The sequence below is a fragment of the Meleagris gallopavo genome, chromosome 27 (assembly GCF_905368555.1).
Source record: "Meleagris gallopavo chromosome 27, MGAL_WU_HG_1.1, whole genome shotgun sequence".
In the NCBI taxonomy this organism is placed as follows: Eukaryota; Metazoa; Chordata; class Aves; order Galliformes; family Phasianidae; genus Meleagris; species Meleagris gallopavo.
Window position 1 is genome coordinate 1,525,777 of NC_139430.1, and position 23,471 is coordinate 1,549,247.

The following is a 23,471-nucleotide window of genomic DNA, read 5'->3' on the forward strand; positions in this document are numbered from 1 at the left end:
CAAATGCCACTGAGGTGTTGCCCAGCAGAGGTCTTTCCAAATGTAAATGTGCACCAAAAAAATCCGTCCATCAGATGCTCAGCCTATAGCACTACTATTGCTCAGACATCCCCAGTAGCTGACTTTCCTTCTTGTGCCCTTTCTGTCCCAGTGAGAAAGGAATAATCGCTGTCCCCTTGAAGAAATAACTGTTGTTCAGTATCAGGAGCAGCAGACACAGAGCTCTAAGCTGCTGGTAATACACCGGGTCAAAATGTAGTGAAGCTGTAAATGAGACATGCTTGGTGCTATGCAAACAAAGAATGAAGCCAAACCCTGCCCGCAAATGCTTTCAGAGCAAGCAGACACGACAAGCAGAGCATGAGCTGCATTGCTCTTCCCCCACCCTCCCCCCGCTTCTTTTTTTTTCTTTTATTTTTTTTATAATAGACATCTTTGTCACAGAGATTGAAGGCTGTGCATTCTATTCTGAGAAAAAAAAATTAGGCAACATAGGAATTGCCTGGCAAAACATAGGAACAAGCTCTCTGCAATGTCCCCATCTGACAGTGGGTTTATGGTCTCTGTTTTGAATTTTCTATGCTACTGGTTTACCCTTCATTTCCACTCCCCTCTCCTCTAGGAAAGAGAGGAAACAGCAGCAGATAAGGAGCACAGAGTGGAGCATTCCTGTCTGGTATACACTGGGATGGGGAGAATTTCTATAATGTCAGTTCCCATCTCAAAATTTGGATTTGCCTGTCACTTATGTTGCTGTTCTGACTGCAGGGTGTGAGTACATTATGATGATGTTTAAGATAGAAAATATTCTGATTACATTTTTTTTTAAATAGAACTGAAAATGAGATAATTAAACTGACACATTTCCATGGCTGCTTTCTTATTTTAGCTGATACATACACAACAAAGGAAACTCAGGAGAGTCAAGACATGACTTATTGTAGAGTTTGTCTTATAAGTAAAAGGGGAGAAAAACAACAACAAAAAATTGCTTCTTCAGGTTTCTCTGATAGATCATGGAATCATAGAATCATAGAATATCTTGGGTTGGAAGGGACCCCAAGGATCATCAAGTTCTAATCCTCTGACATAGGCATGGCCACAACATCCAGATCTGCTACTAGCCCAGGTTGCCCAAGGCCACATACAGCCTGCTCTTGAACACCTCCAGGGATGGATCACTTCATTTAAAACATCTGAATCTTTTGACTTCAGATTCTCCAATTGCAAAAGTAGCAAAAGGGTGACTATAAGGAGGCCACTAATTGCTCTGGGATTGAAGTCCTGGAGGAAGCTGGCACCCAGCAGGGCACATTTCTGTCCTGCTGCTCTAAGCCATTGCACCTATGGGACATCAACCAGCGGTGAGAGTCTGAATGTGTGAAAAACCATTAGGCTTGAGTAGGGAGTAGGTACATAGTAAATCCATCTATTTAAATCAGATACGAGAAGCTTAGCTCCCACGGGTATCTGCCTTGAAGTGTGATGTAGTGCGGAGGAGTATTTATGGACTGTGTTTACAACATCTTCATGAATCAACTTCTAATTGCACCACCTTTGCTGATCGTGTTACCTTGTTCTAGGGTGGGAACACATGTAGATGAGAGTGCAGTGACCTCTATAGCTCAAAGTGAAAGCTGCTGCAAGTTCAACATAGAGGTGCAGCGAGGTGGGCTTAGAAGAAGGTCTGTGTGAAATGAAAATAATCCTATGGAAAAGAGCATCGTTTGTAGATATCAAAGGCATAGGGATATGATTTAAAAAATATCTGAGCTGGTTGCCATGGTTCTCTGCGTACCTATGCAAATGAATGGTCGCTTTTTTCTTTTTCTTTTTTTTTTTTTTTTTTTTTTGACAGAATCCTTGTGATGGAATAATCATCCAGAGCACAAGAACAAGCCAAAGACCTCAGACACATCCTAACAACAGAGATCTGCTGCCTGGCCATCAATCTTCTTCTCACTCCAGCCTGTTTTACAACTGAAGTCACACCTCTAGTCTCTTTGAAGTTATTGCCACATGCTTCATCCTGCCCAAATGAATTTCTCCAGCATGACTCTGGGCATTACCTGGAATTAGTCTGATGGAGCAAGGTGAGATTTGTCACCGCATTGCATTTCACACAGGGAACAGAAGTGCTGAGCAATGTCTGACCTCTGGTCCATTGGAGCCCAGTTTGGAACAGCGACCACAAGAGCTGCTGGGAGGAGGTGAGTGCCTCCCAATGTTCTCCTCCTCTCTGTTCAAGCAGGATGCCACCAGATGATGACAGCTCTGCAAAACGCAGCTATTAAAAACCAACAGCCTGGAACCCTGTTGCTGTTCAACAAAGGGAAATGCTGAACATGCCTGGAATTCACATCCATCTATGAGTAAGTTGGAATTAATGTGCAAGTCTGATATGGAAAATATTAATTGATTTATATGTGTGGGGAAGACTTCAGAATTATTCTCCTACTTGCTTTAACTAGGACTGACAAGAATTTAGAGGTACTAATGGGCAAATCCAAGAATTCACAGCATTTTGGCAAAGACTTGCCGTTCAGTTTAACGTTCCTGATGGCGATTCCAAGGAAAGTTTTACCCATAGAGTGGTGCATACTATTTTTAAACAACGGAAAATGTCATAAAATCAACATAAGGTATATAATTAAGTCAGAGCCTTGGGCAAGCAGTGAAATAGGAAAGACCTTCAAAATCACTTGCATTTGTAACTTACTTTGCTGGCATGTAGCTAATACACATCGTAACCACACCTTTCCTGGAGGCAATTTCAAACTTGGTTGTATGAGTCGCAAAACATGTTTATTTAGTATAGAATACTGTTGTGCAGAAGGCACTCCATATGTTGTTAAAGGACCTCATCACTTTCCAGCTTGAGGTGCTGAAGGAATACACACATATGGCTGCCTACAAAGGTTGATACTCAACAAGAGTGGTATATAAATAAAGAATGGGGATCAAAAAAAAAAAAGACAAATACATTGAGTTTTGATGCAGAAAAATTTAATGAGGGAATAATAAGAAGAAGATGGACAGAAAACAAAAAATACAGGTGATACATTGTCAGGTTCTTATTAAAGACTGAAGGCAAAGAATTGTTCCAAGGCTGTACATTCCACACACATTACTCTTCAAGAGCAGGGGAAGATTTACACAATCTTGCCCAGCTTTCAACAAGTAAAGATCTTTGATATAACTAAGATGTTATTGTATGGAGTCACTGGAGGAAATAATCAGAGAACTAAACTAAATCATTAGCCTGACAGTTGCATGCAAGTGTGGTATTGAGAGATATACAGTTCATGCCCCAGGAAAGCCACACCACCACCAGAGTTTGCAGAAGTGCATCTTCCTCTGTGTTGGGTGATGGCTCCTTTTCCTTTATTCATTGTGCATTTAACACGGTCTGCAGCTCCCAGCACCATAACCACCATATCCATAGGAGGAAAAGGACCTCCCATATTTGTACAGGCCCCTAGAGCCATAGGAGCCCACAAGACCCTGAGAGCTCCCGTATCCAAATGAGCTCCCAATGCCAGCTGGTGCTGAGCTGCCCACGATGCTCTCCTGAGGGCAGGAGCTGAGGATGGGGCCTGGGAAGGTGATGACCACAGGTGGGGGGTAGACAACAGCACGGGAGTCCCCACAGGAGGTGACACAGGGCTGGTTGCAGGCATCAGCATAGGGCTGGGGGCAGGTCACCTCACAGGGCGGCAGGCAGCGGGAGCTGATCATCTCTCTGTAGCAAGACATCGTCTAGGAATGGAGATGGATCTGAAACACAATGACAGAGCAAGAAAAGGTTGGAAGATCAGGATATAGGAATGTCCTTGGTGGGTTCTGTATAGCCTGTGATTGTGGCAGCGACTGCATAAGGCAAGTCATTGGTTTTCCAGCTCTAAGGAAGAGGGAATTGAGGCTGAGAAATGAATGTGTTGTCCAGAGCCATTTGGTGAAGTAACAGGAGGGACGGGGCTAGATGTGGGCAAGCTTGTTGTCAGAGACAGCATTACTCCCAAATCCTTTAGGCATTCCTTGCAGTTCCCCTCAAATTCTACTCTAAATTGTGGAAACTCATAAAATGAACTGAATAAAATTAGCAAAGCCCTGACTTTAACAACAACATAGCACCATGCTTGACAGGTTTCCAATTAACTCAGAAATAATTGCAAACTCAGAAATAATTGTAAAGAATGAGACAAAACTGTATGGCTGGAAGTATATTTCTTGTTCAATTTTAGAGCCAGAGTTCACTTGTTATGGTAGTCAATGCGTACAAAAGAAGGCAAATTCCTAAAGGAGGAATGGTCAAGCTGCAGGACACACAAATCCACTACATTTCACTATACCTAAATTCACTTACTCTAAACCTTAAAGTGCTCTGAATACCCTTTTCGTGCCCATTTACAGCCTGCTACTCCCTGGAAGACAGTCCTCACCAAAAGAAAGCTTCAAACATTTTAATCATTTCTAAAAATCATAGCTCTGTGCCAGTTCAAATCCAATACTGCTGTAGAAATATCATAAAAACAGAAGGAAAAAGGCTCAGACTTACCCCTCTTCAGCACAGAGCAGCAATGAGAGTCGGTTGGAGTAGCCCAGCACTGTGAGTGCTTTTATGTTCTTTCTTGGGCAATCGGGAGGATGTGAGACATTCCTCACACGTGACGTCCTAATGCATTATCAAACAGAAATTCACTCCACCTGTAACTGCCCCAGATAATGCAATTATTTTGCTCAGTGACAGTGATTGCTATTGTGCTCTTGTCATTGTTACCATGACAGAAAAAAACCTTATGAATGCTTTCGTCATGAAGCTTCAAGCTGTAAATTCCTTACAGGTACATATACATCTTTTTTCCTCTTGTTCTGGAATGATTTTTTTTTTCCCCCTAATTTTTTGAACTCCTCATAGAGCAAAGTTTGCTCAGAAATTTATCCATAAACACAGTACCTGGGATGCCACTTTTCCAAATTATCACTCAGTAAGGGGCCATTGTGCAACTCATCGCATCATACCCATGTGTATTATTTCCTATGAATTACATGAGACACATTAGGCTCTATAGTCACCTTCCGAGACAGTTTAATGGGTTTAGAGGTGGGAAACATTTGTTTCAGTCCTCCTGGCCAAGAAACAAATACAAATCATCCGTCCCACTTCAAGCTCTGACAGCACAAAGTGATACGTAAATGTTATCCATGGATAATAGGGACCCTGGACAATGGGAAATTTTTGTCCAGCTTTCATCATCACGGACTCCATGGGGTCATTACTGAAGATCTCAGAGCCAAACCATGCATCACCCTACAGAAACCTGAGGCTGAAATCTTTAAGTGCAGTTGCAGCTGATGCAGAAAGATTGGCTGCTTATTTTGGCAGCTCTATTCTGCTGATCCAATACCCTAGCTTCAGTTCTCCAGTTATTTACCAATAAAGTTATTTTCAGTATAATCTATGCATTTTGTGTATTCACACTGATGTAATGCTACTAAATCTTGTTTCTGTCCTCAAGGTGGTGTGTTCTCCACCTCTAAAATCCATTCCTTTCATGATAGTTTGAGGTTGAATCCCTGATTTTGAGTAACCTTGTGACTCCTCTTCCAAAACACAATTTTTGTTCCAGCTCACCTCCTGCATTTGGTAACTGTTATCAGTACAAATGATGCTGTGAGGTGTCCCTTGCAAAAGGCTGGGGAGCCTCTCCCAGGGCTGCATTGGGGCTTCCCTGTCAATTCCCAGCAATGTCTACAGACACCTTTGAAGTTACCAGTAGTGAAAGACTCACACAAATAAGAGACACGAATAGAAACAAAGGGAGGAAGGAGGAAGGAGCACATTTTGGGGAAATGACCCACCCGGGCTCTTCTTGCTGCCTCAACCACACCTGGTTTCACTCGGTTTGGAGATGGGTGATGACAGCCATGGTGCTACTTGCAAATGAATCATATATTTCTTGGAGATGCAGCCTTCTCCGAAGCATCCTGCCCTCCAGAAAGGGCAGAGGAAACTGCATAGGAGAATCTACTGATACTGCTGACACCCCAAAGTTGTTCTTCTGACTCACAGTGTTTACAGTGGCAGCCCCATGCTTCAAGTTTTTTATTTTAAAAAGCAGGGTCTAAATTCCCATCTTAATGCTTTTCTCTCGTATGCTTTTTGCTGGTCTGAACAACTCAGCCATTACTGTCTGTGCAAATGCATTATAAAACAATATTCAGAGACAAGTAGTTCATTGAGAAGCAAATTTAGCACAGAATAGCTTTGCATATATTTCTTCTATGTCAACTGACAGTACCACAAATGTGGATCCTTCGCATTTGAACTATCAAAGACATTCCCTAACTTAGTGTAAAAAAAAACCTTTCTATATAAAAAAAAAAAAAAAATTGTTTAACACCATCAAAAAGACATTCAGATGTACCTGCAAAGCTTTCATGAACTGATTTCAGATTATTTCTTTAAGAGAATGGTGGACAATTCTTCCCAGCTGGTTCAGAGGACCATTACAATAAACAACAATTAGACACCCTTCATTCCAGATTCTAAATGAAATCCTAACCCAGGCCATGACGCCAAAACATTTCTGTGTGATTTTTCCAAGCCCATGGAATCATCCATCCATTAGTCCATCTCATATAGAGTGGGTGGAATTTGTCTCGCTTGGTGACAGCACACCCAAGTTGCAATGGCATGTCTACTACACCCTAGGAGGAGTCAACTAACAGCACCCATCAACTAACAGCACCCAAGTGGATGAGACACCTCAAAGAGAAGAGAATGCAAAGGAAAAGGAGTCATTGCCAAGGAGGAAGATTGAGCAGTGCTTTCTGCTTGAGAACAAGTATTTCTCAGTGCTTTAAAAATAACACATATGCCTTACCATGACTATAGTTTAAGCCAAAAATGTGACTGCTGTTGTTGTGGCCAAGTTAAACTGTGGCTGGGATGGCTGCAAAACCTAACTGACCGCAGGATAAATATCCATAGGTTTAAGGCAGGACTCAGCACTGCGCTCTTGTGGCTTCACTGAGAGTGACTTGAGCAGAGAGAACTCGTGTCTGAGCTGACAAACCTGGAACGTACAGGCTGCGCATCACTCCTCACTCTCTTAATGGCTTCCACACTATTACTCAGCTCAGGGTTTCCTCGGCATTCTTCCTTCGAAGAAGTCATCCAATGGGCTTCCCTCCATTTATCTGTTTGTGGTTTGGTTTTGTTTCTCTTTGGAGTCATTAAAGATACTCTATCAGAACATTTTTTTAAATTCTCCCATTGTATTCATGTCTGTATTTTAGCTCCGGATACCTTATTACTTTACTGGGGACCACTGTCACATTTTCACTGGCAATGTCAAGAGATATAGAAGACTTTACCCCTTGCTTTTCTTCATGCAGACCAGCTATGATGCATTGGATCTCTGAGAACACTGCAAGCATCCACTGACCTCCCACCTGCAATCTAAGCCCTGCAGCGCTTCTCCTCAATGTCAGCAGGAATTAAAGAGAAGAAAATCAGCCCACAGAGCATTGCATTACTTATGATTCTGAAGAGTGCTTGGCACACGCTGGATAAAGTAGAGTATTTGCATAAATAGTTTTCCAACAGTTTCGGAATACCAGAAGGGAAAAAAAATAATAATAATGATCTGTGTTTCAGGAAGTGAAGTGGCTTCAAAAATCTAAGGAACAAACAAGAGGGTGTTGGGAGAAACTGATAATTGTTCAGACAAAGACTGAATAAAGCAATCATAGAAGCCTGGGGAGTGACACTCACTGCTGTATTTTGCAACAAAATGAACTCGAAATGATGTCTCATTTCCCGCAGGCAAACGCAGGGTGGTATATAATGGCTCAGGGCTCAGAAGTCCTCAAACCACAGCACTTCACTTCTCCTTCTCATTGAGACAGGTAAGTTTGATTCCTTAACTTCCCTTGTCCTCTTTAGAGTTAAGGTTCGTGCTATCTCAGCTCATAGCTTTGGAGGAAAGCTGTGCAGAACCTGGGGGAGGGGATGAAAGAGCTGCATGGGGGCTGAGCAGGGTGGACCCTATGATGGATTGTGGGTGCTAGGAGGACTCAGCTCCCCCAATGTGTTGCAGGTTTGCCTCTCCACCCTAAAGATGTCCTTCTGGAGCCAGCAGCTCAGCTCCCGCTGCCAGCCACCCTGTGAGGTGACCTGCCCCCAGCCCTATGCTGATGCCTGCAGCCAGCCCTGTGTCACCTCCTGTGGGGACTCCCGTGCTGTTGTCTACCCCCCACCTGTGGTCATCACTTTCCCAGGCCCCATCCTCAGCTCCTGCCCTCAAGAGAGCATCGTGGGCAGCTCAGCCCCACTGGGGCTGGACCAGCCCAGGGGCCTGCAGGGCTCCGCCATCTACGGAGGCTCCTTCTCCTCCTTCCAGCAAGGCAGGAGCCAGCGCTACAGAGACTGCAGGCCCTGCTGAGCACTGCTAAAGGTGCAGGGGTAGAGAAATGGCAAGGAACCAACAGCAGGAGCTAGAGGTGTAGCAGAGCTGAGGGTCACCCCAAAGCCCTGCTTGCCCACAGCTACCAGCTGTTCCCTTGAGCCCCGTGGGAACCACCAGTCTATGGAACTGCCCTTCTGCTTGCCTTCTTCTTATAATCCTTTTGGCTTTTAAGTCATATTACTCAAAACTGCATCTTTTCCACTCTTAGAAATTCAAGTCTTCATTATGCAAAGTGTTTATCAGTGTCACAGTAATAAAAACTAGCATTATTGAAACCAATCCACATGTGTTTATGTTTTTTGGGGTCCATGTGTTATTTCTTCAATACTATTTTTATTGCCATATGTCTAATGTCCTGTTGTCTAATGGGAAAGATCCACAGATGGATCCTGCACTGTGACTCATCCAACCCATCTGAGCCTTAAACTCCAATGAATAAGAACACTATACACCTCCAGTGCCTGTTCACATTTGAGGCAGATTATTAAACTGTCCCTTTTTTGATGCAGCCAAGTCCATCCAGCACTGCTTCCACTGTTTTGCTGAAAATGAATAGTTCTTTCCTCCCAACAAAGACTTAAGAACGCCTTCAAATACCATTCACGTTTGCTGTCTCTGTTTTGGAGTAATGCAGGTTCAGAAAACCAACTGAACCCAACCACCCTCTTATCTCAAAGATCGAGGAGATGAATGCTGTGCACTCATCAGCAGTGTTTACATAGTGCCTAGGGATCCATTCATCATGTAACTCTCCTTACAACATGCCAGGCTTGACTGCGTGTGTGATTTAATCTTTACAAGGAACCACGTGTGAGAAAACTGCCCAGCCTTTGGTTAAAAGCATCAAGACCATTGTGGAATACTAAATATCCACTCTAAAACTATTCCAATTTCTCATCCTTATTTCCCCTGCCTTTTCAATCAGAGCCATCCCAATTCCACACAGCAGAGAAATAGAGAGTGAATATTAGCTTAAGTTAAGTTTAGGTGGCATAAAGAAATAAAGAGGAAATATTACCAGGTGCATAGCAACAGAGACAACTTTTCAGTGACAAAATATTATCCATAGTTGAAACCCAAGCCTAAAATAAAGGAAATTTGAGTCCTCTGTACTTTTCCAGTGCACTACGTGGTGTTATGATGTGGAATACCAGCGGACAGCCATGAATGCGTGACACCAGCTCCCTGAGATCATAAAGTTATCTCAGCTGGGATTGCAAACAACCAAGAGTAGATATCATTCCCTTCTTCAGCTTCTGTGCAAAGGAGCGCCTCAGTAGAAACCTCAGGAATAAGAAAGAATTCAACACAGTCACCTTTCAGAAAGTAGCTTAGATAACCACAAGAAGAGTACCTTAAAGTGAAAGAAGCATAGAGAACTCCCAATAAATAGGGAGTGATCCAGCAGTGCTTAAGGACCATCTGAAAACGATAAACAGTTGTTGAGGTGTAAATTGAGAGCAATTAGCTAAGTAACCTCACAGCTGTTACATTACTACTGTGGCATTATTATTATATTAAATCCATTTAGAAGAGTATTGCGTAGTAACTTGCTTATTCTAGATCAGAACTGTTCAAGTTTACTGTCTTAAGGATAAGTGCAATTAAATTAAATGTGTGATGTAAAGTCTTTGCTGAATGCAAACTCTGCTCCATGTTGTGATGAGGGTCCTTAATGAGCTGCTGCATTCTGCTGACTATTCTGTGCTGTCTTGTTATGCTTCCTCCATGTATTTTGTCTGAGCATGAAAATCACTGTGTGCCTCCTTTCCTTCCCTTGCATTATTTTTTGACATCGATAAGTCCTAGCAGTGCAAAGTTTAAAGCAAGAACACAGCATCATCCAAAACTTGGGAAGAAAACTCTCTAACATCGATGTGGTGTCAGAAAGCACCATTCCTTTATTCCTCATAATTCATACCAGGTGATGACAAAACAAGCACAAAATTTTAGAGTTCAAGTTCTGCATTTGAACATACATATGCATTAAGACATACATATGCAGTACATTCGTATACATATTCAGTCTTTTCCAAGAACTCATGTATGTCAGTAATATCCCTCTGGCCTGTGCAGTAGTGTCTAGGGTGATCATATTCCACTTACTTTATCCCCATTTTTCCACCATCAGCTTAATTCATGAGACTTTTGGCTGACCTTTCGCTGTTTTTCCCCACTTTGGCAAATGTCCATTTCTCGTTAGGCCATAATGAGTGACTTCCAAAACAATATATGTGAAATCCAAGGAAAACATCCTTGCACTTTGTGAAATGCAAAGATAAGTCATCTATTAAGCACTCTAGTGCTTCTTGTTGAACAGAATTGAGAGAAAAGAAGGTTGTTCACCCACCAAGCAAAGTTGAAATGGAAAGCTTTAGAATTAGCACTCATTGATTCCTTTTGCTAGACTAATATATTAGTCCTTAAACTAATATACTTCTCCCTGTGGCTGAGCAAACCAGTATATATCAGTAGCATGGGAAAACTTGCTATGCTGAAGAGTAACGTAATACTTTTAGTCATCTAAGGTCTCTCCTCCCCTCTTGTATGGAGCTTAACTAGGATAGAAGCACCAGCACTCTGATTAGAAGATTGTCTCTAGCAAGCTGACTTGAAAAACAGATAGAAAAGAAAACAAGAATACAAATATAATGCAAAGTGACTTTTTAATAGGAGATAGCGCAGGGAAGTTTACAGTAGAAAAAACATGTTCATACAGAAAACAGAAATTGAAGCTATAGCAAGCGAGGCTTCTTCTTCAGGAATCTTCATTTCAAGCACAGTGTTCTCTTCTTCTTCTGCAGCTTTAAGTTTGATGAGGCAGTCCAGTTTTCATCCCTTAATATAGCTCTTGATGGACACCAGGCAGTGTCAGTTGAAAAAAAGTCCCAGAATCACAACTCTTCCATTATGCTTGTATAACATACAATTGAGCATAGAAGAAATATTAATACATTTGAAAATCTGGACCATAAGAAGAATAGAAGAGCACACTTCTAACAAAGGAAGAAGTATGTAAGCAGATATGAGCACAAATATACTGTAAAGCATTAACAAGGATTATCCTTTTTAGGCCAGCATCTTAAAACTCATGTTTCTTATCTTACTCTTGAGTTTGGATCTTGCATTCAGTCTCCTGACTGCTCTTGCTGCAAGTATATTCTTGCTGGGTTTGGCAGGGCTCACATTTTCTAGAGCGATAGCCACTGAACCTCTGGGAGCAATAAGGGTATGAGAATTTGCTTCCCTGTGATCCCCCATGAACCAGAGAGCCTCTGTAGCCATAGGACTCCCCATAGCCAAGTGAGCCCCAAACGCCAGCTGGTGCTGAGGATCCCACTACGCTTTCCTGAGGGCAGGAGCTGAGAATTGGCCCAGGAAAAGTGATGACAACAGGGGGTGGGTAGACCACTGCCCTGGAGTCACCGCATGATGTGACGCATGGCTCGTTCCAGGTGTTGGCAATGGGTGGTGGGCAGGCCACCTCGCATGGATTGAAGCACTGGTAGTTGCACAGCTGTCTGTAGGAAGACATTGTTTTGCAGTGGAAGTGGATCTGAAACAGAGGAAGACAGAGGAATACATGTGGATGAAGTGGTAGGACAGGGATCTGTTTGCACATCCAGGTGTATTTGCTGTGGATGCTACCAGGTTGAGTAGTTTGTTGAGCACAGCTGATATGGCTTTGTAGTTCCTGGTTGTCTTTCCATCCTTGAGTTACATTTGTCCTCTCTACTTGCCAAGTTCTCAACTCCTCCTAGCCTTTCTCTGTACTCCAAACAACCCCTATTTTTGCTGTGTCTATACACAATGCTCCCCTGGTTACACTGCCCTATTGCAGCAGTTTCTATAGCAGGTTTAGGAACCAGATGTCTCAAAAACCTTGAAGTACAGAACTTAGCATGGTCCATCAAGGAACTGGATAACACCAGCCCCACATCCTCTGCAGGATCAACAATCTGCCTTTAAGGAAAGGCTGCCCAGTCTGTGCACCAGCAAATACCCACGTAAGACTCACTTAGGATTATCATTAAAAGAGTATATTGAAAAGGGAAAGAGAACGAACAACTTACTTGAGTCGCAGAGAAGTCAGGAAGAGCTGTTGGAGGAGAGGTGAGCAGCACGTGCTTTTATGCTGCTTCTCAGCTAGCCAGGAGGATCTGAGGCATCTTCTGTGTATGAGGTTTGATCAGATTCAAAACAGAAGTGATTACATCTCATAGTATGTAATCATTTTACTCACTGTTGGCATCTATTAGGCAATTCCCAGCTTCCCTTTACGCCTCTCTACGTCATCCTACTATAAACGTCTTGATCCCATACAGATTCACCAGATACTGGCCTCTCTGAAACAAGTCCCAGGTTTTAGCCCTCCATAGCATTGCAAAGTACCTCAGTTGGGATGAAACTGGCTGACAATTGTACGATATCTTATAAATGCTTAAAATTCGTTGTAAAATCCATTTGGAGCTGAGGCATGGACTGTATTATCCTTGAAACTCCAAGGTGCAAGAGACTTCTAATACCTGCAACCAGATACTAAGGAAATAATGAATTATAGTGATAATATCCGCTGTCACGGCATCACGGACCACACAGTCAGGTGCCTGATACTGCTTAGGACAGAGAAGTAAGCAAAAATCAGGGAACATAGGAAGATCCTGATTCATTCCCACTCAAAATCAACCGAGGGAGTGGATTGATACCAGGAAGTATCTGGTCATTGAAGTCTTGAAAGGAGCTGAAACATGAGGTGCATTGTTGCATAACAACATGATGAAGAAGAGAACATCATAGTAATTACGATAAGTCAGGAAAAAAATTTGCATCATCCAGGCAAGTTGCACATGCTACAAATATTGGTTGGTAAAGCAGTGTGACCTCATGGACAATATTGTTTCATATTCATGAGTTCTTCGGAAAGTGGAAAAATGGTGCTGACCTGTCAGATCTCTTCTGGACACCCCTTATGATGTATGTCAGCATGGTTGAGGTGATAGAAAATGTTCTGTTGAAGGCTGATTTCTTCAAATGAGGCTGCAGCTTGCAATTTTGTTGTGGCCAGTAAGCATAGCTGTGATATGATTAGCTAAGCTCAGCTCTGCCAGTTCATGCACTATAGCTTGCATAATGCTGGGCATTTTCCTGCTTAAGCCCAGCTCTCAGAGATGTTGACAGGAGAGGAAATCAGTAATCCCCACCTAACTTACCATCTGAGGATGCATTTTTTCCTTTGTTCAGGGAAAAAAACACTCTTGTGTGAGCTTGTCATGGCAAGGACTGAATAGAGAGCTTTTCCCTGTAGTAGAAACATGGAAGGGTACAAGTTGCTCTTTACTGTGGGTATGCCTCTGTCAGATTTTCTTCTGGAACTTCAGGTTCTCAAATGCACCAAAAATATAGTACTTGTATAACATCCATGTGAAGTGTTTAGGATCCATAGCAAGGCCTGGGATCTCCTTTAAAGACTTTATTAGATACTACTCATCAAGGATTATTTCAGCATCAGTGAGCTGCAGACTAGAAACCAAATTAATAAAAGAAGAAAACTTTATATCATGCAGGAGGAAGGATTTTATTGAGAATGACAAATGGGATTTATCAGAGCACAGCAATACTGCAAGGAACAACGCAGAGGGATTGAGTTAAATTTACACGATAGAAAAGGAAAAGGGGATTAAGTAGAGTGCAAGGAGATCTTGAGCAGAGACCTCATGCAAAGGGGGACTGGCATTTAAGCTTGTTCCTCAGGATGGCTGAGTGTGGAGCCAGCTCCTGGCGATGCCCTCTGAAGCTGCACCTCTGTGCTTGCTTAGAGGCTGCGGATTTGCTCCTGTTCCTGCTCTTGCCAGGTCTTGGTGGGTGGTGGAGGTGGCAGAGTGATGCAGGGCTTCTGAGGGCGGAATGCTGCCCGGTGGGTGTAGCAGGAGTTGGAGTAGCGGCCGGCTGCAGCAGGACCCACCAAGCTCTGGGTTTCCAGGTAGCTCCCATGGCCAAAGGAGCTGCCCAGCTCCAGCGGGGCTGAGCTGCCCACAATGCTCTCCTGAGGGCAGGAGCTGAGGATGGGGCCTGGGAAGGTGATGACCACAGGTGGAGGGTAGACGATGGCACGGGAGTCCCCACAGGAGGTGATGCAGGGCTGGCTGCAGGCATCGGCATAGGGCTGTGGGCAGGTCACCTCACAGGGCAGCAAGGGGCGGCCGTAGTCGCAAGGCTGCCTATAGAAAGCCATCGTAGGGATGGAAGTGGGCCTGGAAGACAGAGAGAGGCAGGCTCTGGTCAAGGGTTACAGTGCAGTGCAGCCCTCGTTTACCCAAAGCCATCACAGTGAAGGAACACATGCTGAGAGCGAATGCTACAAGGAAATTGTTCATAATGAAAGGTCAGAAAGATGGAATAAATTTTACTCTACTTCCCATTACTTTGTTCCACATTTTTAAGTAATACAGCACTCTCTACCTGAATGGAAATGGAAATGACATTTTTCATGTTACTCTCCCCCGTCCCACAAAGAGTATTACTTACTTGGTCCAACAGCAGATGCAAAACCAGGAGAACCAAAGTGGCTTGAAGGCTCTGGGCTGCAGGGACTTTTATATAGTCCCTACTTTGCATTCATGTCATCATTTGTCCTTGTCCCTCCATTTACCAAATCCACTGTTTGCACATGTCAGTCAAGTTAACTGCTTTGTGCATTGTTTCTCTTAACTGAGCAACTCCACCCTACATGGAAATATATCTATGTTATTGTCTGCAGATGTCTTACATGTCAAAGTGGTGGGGACTGTCTTTGTCTTTACTGTAACTATTGAATTTGTTGGAAACAAAGGGAAATCAGATTTGCTTTGTTACGAAGATTCAAAGTAACTTTTCACAATTTGTTGCTGCGTTTAACCAATATTTGTATATGCAGTGGCCATATATTGATGCTTACGTGTGTTTTGTGGTATTATAAATACTAGGTCAAAGCTGGCAATAAGGGTCCCAGATTTCTGCCTGAAGCCACAGCAGTCTGTCTGATCCTTTAATTACTATTTCCTATTTCCATTCAAACAAAGAAAATCTGCACTTTCGAGCAATACTTGCAAATCCTTCGTTTTGAATTCAAAGTCTATCCTGAGCATAGGACTGTTAGCTGGAAATTGCTGTAAAGGGAAATCGTTTTCCACTACCCAGAACAGAGCACTGCAAAACAGAGTATAAGGCTGTGGCTTATTTAGTATAATTGGTCTTAAATTGTCTATGAAATAAGGAAACTCATGCCCAGCTCTCAGCTGATGTAACTGAACTTGGAATTGAGGCAAAAGTATTGTCATATTGATCAGCCCTTGGCTTAGGAAATACCTTTTAATAATCTTAAAGATTTAATGTATTTTGAGGTGAAAGGCAGAAATAAGACTTAATGTCAGCAGGCTGTGTTAGCCATCACATCCCCGCCCCAGAAGTTCTGTCAGTTATATTGGACAGTATCAACTGTGTAGCCTTAAGTTCCTCTAAAGGAGCTTTTCTTTTGTGTTGTGTAGACAGTAATTGTTCTTTCTGTTGCCTTGGAGATGTGTATTTAGGCTGTCAGTGCCTTGTAGCTGGACTATCTCTTCTTTTGTGTCTCGTAGTTCTCCAAACAATGATCAGTGACAGAAAATAAAAGAGGAGTTGGTGTGCTCAGGTTCTCCTCCCAGCTCTTCCTCTGAAACAACAAGTGTGTCTGAGCACATTATTTAGCCTGTCTTTTGGTAATTCTATCAAAAAAAAAAAAAAAAATCAATAAAAACAGCCCAATTCACTCAACTGGCTTTGTATATGCTCTTCATTTTGAAAGGAGATAGGTCACTACCAGCTCAGGCTTCTGCCTAGAACACACCTACCCTCTTAGAGATGTCCAGCCTGTAAGGCAAGGCTAGAACCAGAAAATGCAGGTTTGGTGTTTCCCTTAACCCACTGCTGTGCTCACTCTGGCAACCAGAACTGCAGCTTTACCTCCCCACTCCTCAGCCCAACACCTCCTCCATGTTGCAGCAGCAGGGTATGTATGTATACACCTATATAGAATACACCTTGTAGCAGATACAGCTATTCCTATAGGGAACTGTCCACACTGTACATAAAGAAATTGTAGGAATCCTTCACCACCCTTCACTATTCTACCATCCTTTTGAGAATCCACCCCAACTCAGATGATTGTTGGTGTTGTACTGGCAAATGTGACCACGACCCACCCGACTTACTGAGGATTACATTCCAGAGGACCAAGGATTTCATCCACAGGACCAAGGAGTTGTTGCAAGACTTGGAGAGTCCAGCATGAGGTCTATAAAACTCATTCAAACTAAACTATTTTCACATAGGCATAATCTAGGTGCACACCACAGCCATTTCTTTCTTTCTGATTTCTCCTGCCTTCAAGCCAGTCTTTCCCTTTTGCAGTTTTATACTATATTAAGCATTTTGCCCAGCAGGTATAATACTGCTCTGGGCAAGTCTGTGTAACAGCCAACATGAAATGGGAAATTACTGCTGATGATTTCTAGAGGGGACAATTAAGACAGAGGCCAAATAATTTACCAGCAGACCTTGACAATTAAGTGAGACTTTGGGAGGAGATCTCAGGCATGTCTTGTACTTGTTAGCATTATTATTTATAATTACCATTCTATTATCTGACAGTTTATGTAAATGAGGTTGGCAGCCAGATAGAGAGCTGAGACAGTCAGTGCTCTCAGGAAGGAGTAACAAAGCCAACTAGTTCTAAGTATGAGAGGAAGGATTCCTATTGCCTCACTACACTGGAATTGCTCACAAAGAGGGTGGGCTGCCCTCACTCCTGCACACACAGGATGACCACAACATCTTAAAAAACTCTCCCCAGATTCCTGGGGAATCTGTTGTAGATTGCTATGCATTAACTTGGGCATCTTTGCCCTGTCTTGGGTTTAGACTTGATACATTTTCTGTGTTGTAGTTGCCATAGCAGGTTCAAGGAACATCTTTATCTTTGGTAAACAACAAAGACAAGAAAGCATTTCTATCCGACCCGATATGGCCAAACAAGCACAGATTACAGCTCACACTAGGGCAGGGACATGGTTTCTATAAAAAACTAGTCATCATGTGTAATCTAATTCAGCTCTCCAATGGGTAAACGCGATGAGTAAAGTTTTTGCCCAATAAAGTTTTTAGAACCAGTACATTTCCTGGGAAAGCTCCAGCATAGAGCTGGCCCCAAAGAGCAGAAAGCAGTGCTTTGAAGTGTTCGGTGGGTATGACTGGAAGGCAACCACTTGCTCTTAAGAGCATTCTTTTTTTAGCTAAAACTGAAGGTGCAAAGCTCTTCTTTCCAAAGAAACAGAGTATTTCTGGCTGGAAGAAAACTGCTTTTGGTAATTACTAAAGACTTATGACATGATCTAGCAGAGAAATCAAGGAACTTGGAAGGAAGAGAAATACTTTCATCAAGACAGAGGTAAGGGGAAGAAAACTGAGGTGGAACAAACATCAGGTCAGTGCTGTGTAGTTTGGCTTTTAATGGATGTGATAAACAGAATTAACAGTTGCAATAACACAGGAGATGAAAAACAGACACCTCAGGAGTTTCAAGTATTAAAAGCAATGTTTATGATACAAAGGCATGCGTTTCATATAAGTAATTCTACATTCCTTATTATAGCTGTATAATTGGAGTTATATGTTCTATTTTGACCCTTTTATAATGAATTCATTTTAAAGCAAATGATACTAAGACTTATGAGGTTTCCACTATTATTCTATTATTTTGTGGAAGACCACAAAACAACATACAATTTTCCAGGACACGTTAAGTTAACCTCAAGGGCATTGAGGGCACCCCAGAGAACACTTGCAGTACACAGGATTCACCCCCCACTCCCATAGCTGAACATCCAGCCCATCCCCAAGAAGAGTGGGATAAATGCTGAGATGGGAAGACAGAAACAGAAAGTGCCAAAAGCTTGGGGTGTTAAATGGAAAAGATGCTTATAGGCTGTGCACATGTTATACACTTTACCCAGCTCCACCTATAACAATGTTTTTGAGATACCCCTGAGAGCACCCATTTCTGCTGGCTCCATTCAGAGCAGACAGATCTGAGCTCTGCTCAGGCTCAAATCCAGTTTCCTATTCATGATTTTCTGCCACGTTTTCCAGACCCTGGTTGCTCGGTGCAGTGAGCTTTCCTGATGTTTTTAGCATGGTCCTGAGCCAACTCTGCTGGAAGTGCTGTACCGGCGGTAGGAAAATGGGCTACAAAACACCCTTCCCAGTGGTGGATATGCAGAACTGTAATACCTGGTGTAATTGCATGCACTCCCAGAATCATATCCTTCCCCAAAAAGAAGGGAGCCCGTTAAACCAACAGGATTTCTATAGCCCCTGTAACCAAAGCAACCCCCAGGACCAAAAGAGACACCAAAGCCCAGTGGTCCAGTGCTACCCACAATGCTTTCCTGTGGGCAGGAGCTGAGAATTGGCCCAGGGAAAGTTAGGACCACAGCTGGTGGGTACACAATGGCTCTAGAGTCATCGCACGATGTCACACACAGCTCATTGCAGGCTCTGGCCAAGGGAGGAGGACAGGTCACATCACATGAGCTGCTGTATGGTATGCACACATCTCTGCAGTACGACATTGCTCTGTAAAGTAGGCAAGCCTGAAACACAAGGGGAAGAGCAGAATGACATCTTATTTCTCTGCCAGATGTGCACAGCTCCCTGCAGTGAAGGATGTCACATGTCAGCCCATGTCCACACTAGGGATGAAGGCTGCACAAACAGCCTTCGAGTGCACAGAGGCTCGGAGAGCTGAGTGCTTTGCTATAGCATAGGATAGGTTGATTTCTGTAAACAGCCAGCCTGAAAACAAACAGAAAGTTTCATTCTCATTCCAAACTAGACCTGATTCTTCCCATTTATAAGTACCATTAGAAATTCTGGCTACTTTCAGGGCTCAGAAGAACTCTAGCTTGGAGCACAACCGTCTGAGGTTTCTGTGGTCACACCTGGAACCAATGCAGAAGCAGAATCCCGCCCACAGCAGCTCTCCAGCCCAAAGCCCAGTAGTTTTTAGGTGAATTTCAGTGCCCCTCAGGGTACTACCTATAGTGCATCCTCTTGGCACAAGGAAGACATTAAATACAAAATAATGAGCTTTTCAGAAATGTTCACAGTCAAAGGGGTCATTATAGAAAATGCCAGGTCAAATACAGTGGTAAATGACACCAGGCAAGGCTTACAACTAAAAGTTGCTGGAGCGTTCAATTATGGAATTACTTTTCAGGACAAAATTGTTCCTTATCCTGAAAACTAAAGATTTTTATGTATTTCCACTCACCTAGACCTTAAATACACACAGGAGATAGAAACCTGTGAATACATGGAAAGAGAATAAAGGTTAGAGTTTCAATCTTCAGTTGCAGCATGTGAGATAACAAACATTTGACAAGAATTCAACTAATCACCATCATGCCAATATCCAGTATCTATGAGAATTTCAATACTTCATTCGCAACAGAAAGCCCCTAAGTACACATAGGACTCAAAGTCTGCCAATAACCCAAACCCACATCTGTCAGACCACACAGTAGACTGCTTCCATTAGAGACCTGGTTATAGGTAGCAGCTCTGAGAGCCTCAAAGCTCTGAACCAAAACTAAAAGTAAAGATAGAACAGTCAAAAATAAATAAATAAATAAATAAACCCAGATTTACTTGATGCACTGAAGAGAGAAAGCTGGAAGAAATAAGTAAACAGCTTTCAGCTGCAAGTGTTTTGTACTTCCTCCAGCTGCTTGCTACGAGACCTATTTGTTGGTGATTATCTTATTTACTTGCAAATCAGATGTTGTTGTGAGAATCGTTCCTTCAATGCTGTAATTATTTTGCTTATGGTTAATTGTTAAACAGTTCTTAACTCAAATAGTGTGACACCCAATTGAGAAATGACTGAGGTTTCTTTATGATCACTAGTTATAGCTGAAAAGTTTCTTTACAAAGTAAGCGTGCACAATTCCTCATTAGATTTTGAAAAGCTTGGCTTGAAATCCAAACCTCCAGCTGGAAGCAGAGCTAGACACTGAATATATCTATGGCTTCTCCACCTCCACGGAGAGTTACAACTTCTTTACACAGGGAAATAATAAAGCTACCACTGAAGAAGTAGGGATTTTATCATTTGTATTATATATGTTTAATTAGGAGAACTGCAAGGACAGCTTTCTATCTTTTTTTAAACAATACAAGTCCACATTTTGTGAAGGGTAATCCCCTTTTTTTTCTTTTCAATTTGCATCATGTAAAGACCAGAAGTCTCCAAAATTTACCTACTCAACTTCAGCATAACATGACCAGAGTCTGTCTTTCGTGGCAAAGAAAATAACTTGGACTTGCAGAGATATGAAGGGTCTGCTTAGGGAGATAAGATCTTGTTTTAAAGTGAAACTATTACTCATTACCAAGACTTAAAACTGCAGTAACATGCCATTAATTTTATCATAACAGAGTACTGTATCTACACCATGTTAATCATGCAGAGGTACTTTGAAGTCTTTTATTCTGTGGAAAAATTAGAACAACCCAGATAAACATTGCCTAGAGCTTCCTCATAACCATCCCACGTACTTCAACTGTAATCTATGCTATAAAGAACAACGCTTAAATTGTCAAGGGTGTAAACAAGCACAAGAGAGGAATGAATTGAAGAAAGGCATATTTATGCTGCTCAGCCTACATGGGAGGCACCCTCCCTTTTATCTTGCTGAACTGAATGGCAAGATACCTACTCAGAAGGCTGCATTTTGCCACTTCAGCCTTGTCCATAGGTCCTCTTTATAGTTCTATAATACAGAATTTTGTCCAATGGAATCTCTCTCCCAAGACCTTGATAATCACAGTTATTGCAAGCAAAGCCTCTACGAGTGTCTGTCAATTTTGCAGACTGGGAGTTTGCTATCACCTTTCATCCCTGTCCTTTGGTATCTCAAAGAGATGCTACCTTCAGCCAAACCCAAAGCAGATGAGGATGGGGAGCCACCATGCACCATGCCAGGGATGTTACCATCAACGCTACAACTACCTGCAGCATGGAGCCATAATGATAAATCAGTAAAAATAATGCACAAGCATGACTGAATTCCTGGGGGAAGATGCTAGACTGGTTTTTGACATAGCTGACACCCTTTTTTGGGAATCAGTAGAAAATTCCAGATTGGAACTTATGGACATGTAGATTTGTGTAGTTTTTAAATTTCACCAATTGTTTGATGCTCAAGATATAGTGGAAACCCTCAAGGGACAGATACTACACAAAGTCAAGCCATGAAACTTGAAGAATTTGCCATATAAGCCTTAATTATTAGCAAAAATAGCAGTGGACAAATTTAGAGTGATAGTGATACAACGGTAGTTAGATTTACCAGTAGATGCTAATAAGTGTTAGAATAGTAATGACTGTTAAGAAACAGTGCTCATGCTAATTGCTTTAAAGCTGACCTTGACAGCATTGCCACTGACTTTTCTAATATTTTCACTCAGCAGTCCTGTTTGTGCTGGTCAACATTGGACTCTAGCATTTGTGCATCAGTAGCAAAAACAAATGAATGAAAATGAAATGAAAGCATAAAAACACAACTTCAGTGGTGAGTTTTCTGGTTGAGCTCGGAGCTCTTGTAAATTTCATGATGATTTGTTTACCAGGAAAAACTGAGGCTGTTATTTTAATGGGGAATATGTGTTGTCTTGCCAAGTCAGACCAAGCCAGCTCCTCCTCCCTGAGCATGGCATGTATTAGGAAAGACAGTGGAGCAGTGGAGCACAGTGACTGAAATTGCCTTGGGATGTCCACAGTTCAGGTTAGATGTTGTAAGTCTGTTCAGAATCAAAAGCTTCTAAAGAAATCCTTAGAGCCAGAAGTGTTGAACTGTATAATAACACGTGTTCTGGAGTACTACCTTCAAACACCCATCAATTAGACACAATTAGAGTCAGCACAAGGATGAATCCCAATCTGTCATTGTTGGAATCCTTTGCCTGTGACCATCTCACAGGTTGTTCCCATTCCTCACCCTATTCCCAGGAAGCAAAACAGGCTACGCAGTACAACATCAGTAACACTATGCCATCAAAGTAGTGAACATTTTTGCACAACCCTCCTCTAAATGCTAAAGAAAGGGATATGCAACATCAGAGCACCCTCCAGGCAGCAGCTATGTGCAATTGACGATCTCCATGCAAGCATGAGCTCCCTGCCATAGCCATGCTCTCGACTGTGTGCAGGAGTAAAGGCTGTGTATTTAAAAAGAAAAAAAGAAGAGAAGAGAAGAGAAGAGAAAAGAAAAGAAAAGAAAAGAAAAGAAAAGAAAAGAAAAGAAAAGAAAAGAAAAGAAAAGAAAAGAAAAGAAAAGAAAAGAAAAGAAAAGAAAAGAAAAGAAAAGAAAAGAAAAGAAAAGAAAAAAAAAGAAAAGAAAAAAAAGAAAAAAAAAAGAAATGTAAAGTAAAAAAACTTTAATTTAACCAATGTACTGAAATAATATCAGTGTTATGTTTTAGACAGGAACAATTACTCAACACTGGGGAATCTCACTCCAGCAATTTCTGGGATGCTAATAACCCTGCACGGCACTGAGGTCAGAGAGCTGAATTCAATGTCTCCTGAAGCACCTGTTCTGAACAAGCCCAAGACTTTCCCAGGCTGTTGTTCCAAGGATCTCTACAGTGATTCAACATAATCTAGAGATCATTTTGAAACACTGGCAACAAGCTCGTCAACACAGAAAAAAAAGCATGAGCAGATTAAGCACAGAAACACAGATATGGTGAAGAGTGATGAGTAAACCCAGGGCACAGAGCTATGTCCTGACCTACTCCAGTAAAGTGTAGCCATCATCACTAAGAACTAAGACAACAGCCTGGGTTTTCTGCATTAAATACACCGTGCCTTCTTTTCTGAACACAAATAAGCTTTGGTCTGAATATATATGATATGTGGTC

The 23,471-nt window shown here is 42.2% G+C and overlaps 2 protein-coding genes and 1 pseudogene across 3 annotated transcripts; 1 reads left to right on the top strand and 2 right to left on the bottom strand.

Annotated features, from left to right (window-relative positions):
• Positions 1–2,984: 2,984 nt before the first annotated feature.
• Positions 2,985–4,659, bottom strand: LOC100550719 (feather keratin B-4). Its single transcript, XM_010723897.3, has 2 exons — positions 4,559–4,659; positions 2,985–3,777 (listed from the first exon to the last, which is right to left on the bottom strand). The coding sequence occupies exon 2, from the start codon at positions 3,754–3,756 to the stop codon at positions 3,400–3,402; it is 357 nt and encodes a 118-aa protein (XP_010722199.1). The 5' UTR covers positions 3,757–3,777; positions 4,559–4,659; the 3' UTR covers positions 2,985–3,399.
• LOC146542714 (feather beta keratin-like) lies at positions 3,766–8,450 on the top strand. The gene is made up of 3 exons (XM_085209545.1): positions 3,766–3,805; positions 7,832–7,914; positions 8,106–8,450. The coding sequence occupies exons 1-3, from the start codon at positions 3,766–3,768 to the stop codon at positions 8,448–8,450; spliced, it is 468 nt and encodes a 155-aa protein (XP_085065671.1).
• Positions 8,451–14,133: 5,683 nt separating this feature from the next.
• Positions 14,134–15,067, bottom strand: LOC104914417 (feather keratin B-4 pseudogene; annotated as a pseudogene). The gene is made up of 2 exons (XR_014879845.1): positions 15,000–15,067; positions 14,134–14,725 (listed from the first exon to the last, which is right to left on the bottom strand). The product of XR_014879845.1 is annotated as a feather keratin B-4 pseudogene (transcript).
• Between the last annotated feature and the right edge of the window lie 8,404 nt (positions 15,068–23,471).

Excerpts from the sequence above, each read along its gene's own strand:
- LOC100550719 (XM_010723897.3), bottom strand. The coding sequence starts at position 3,756 with ATGTCTTGCTACAGAGAGATGATCAGCTCCCGCTGCCTGCCGCCCTGT.
- LOC146542714 (XM_085209545.1), top strand. The coding sequence starts at position 3,766 with ATGGAGATGGATCTGAAACACAATGACAGAGCAAGAAAAG. Across the intron at positions 3,806-7,831 it reads CAATGACAGAGCAAGAAAAG|GCAAACGCAGGGTGGTATAT; the intron begins GTTGGAAGATCA and ends CATTTCCCGCAG. Across the intron at positions 7,915-8,105 it reads TCTCCTTCTCATTGAGACAG|GTTTGCCTCTCCACCCTAAA; the intron begins GTAAGTTTGATT and ends AATGTGTTGCAG.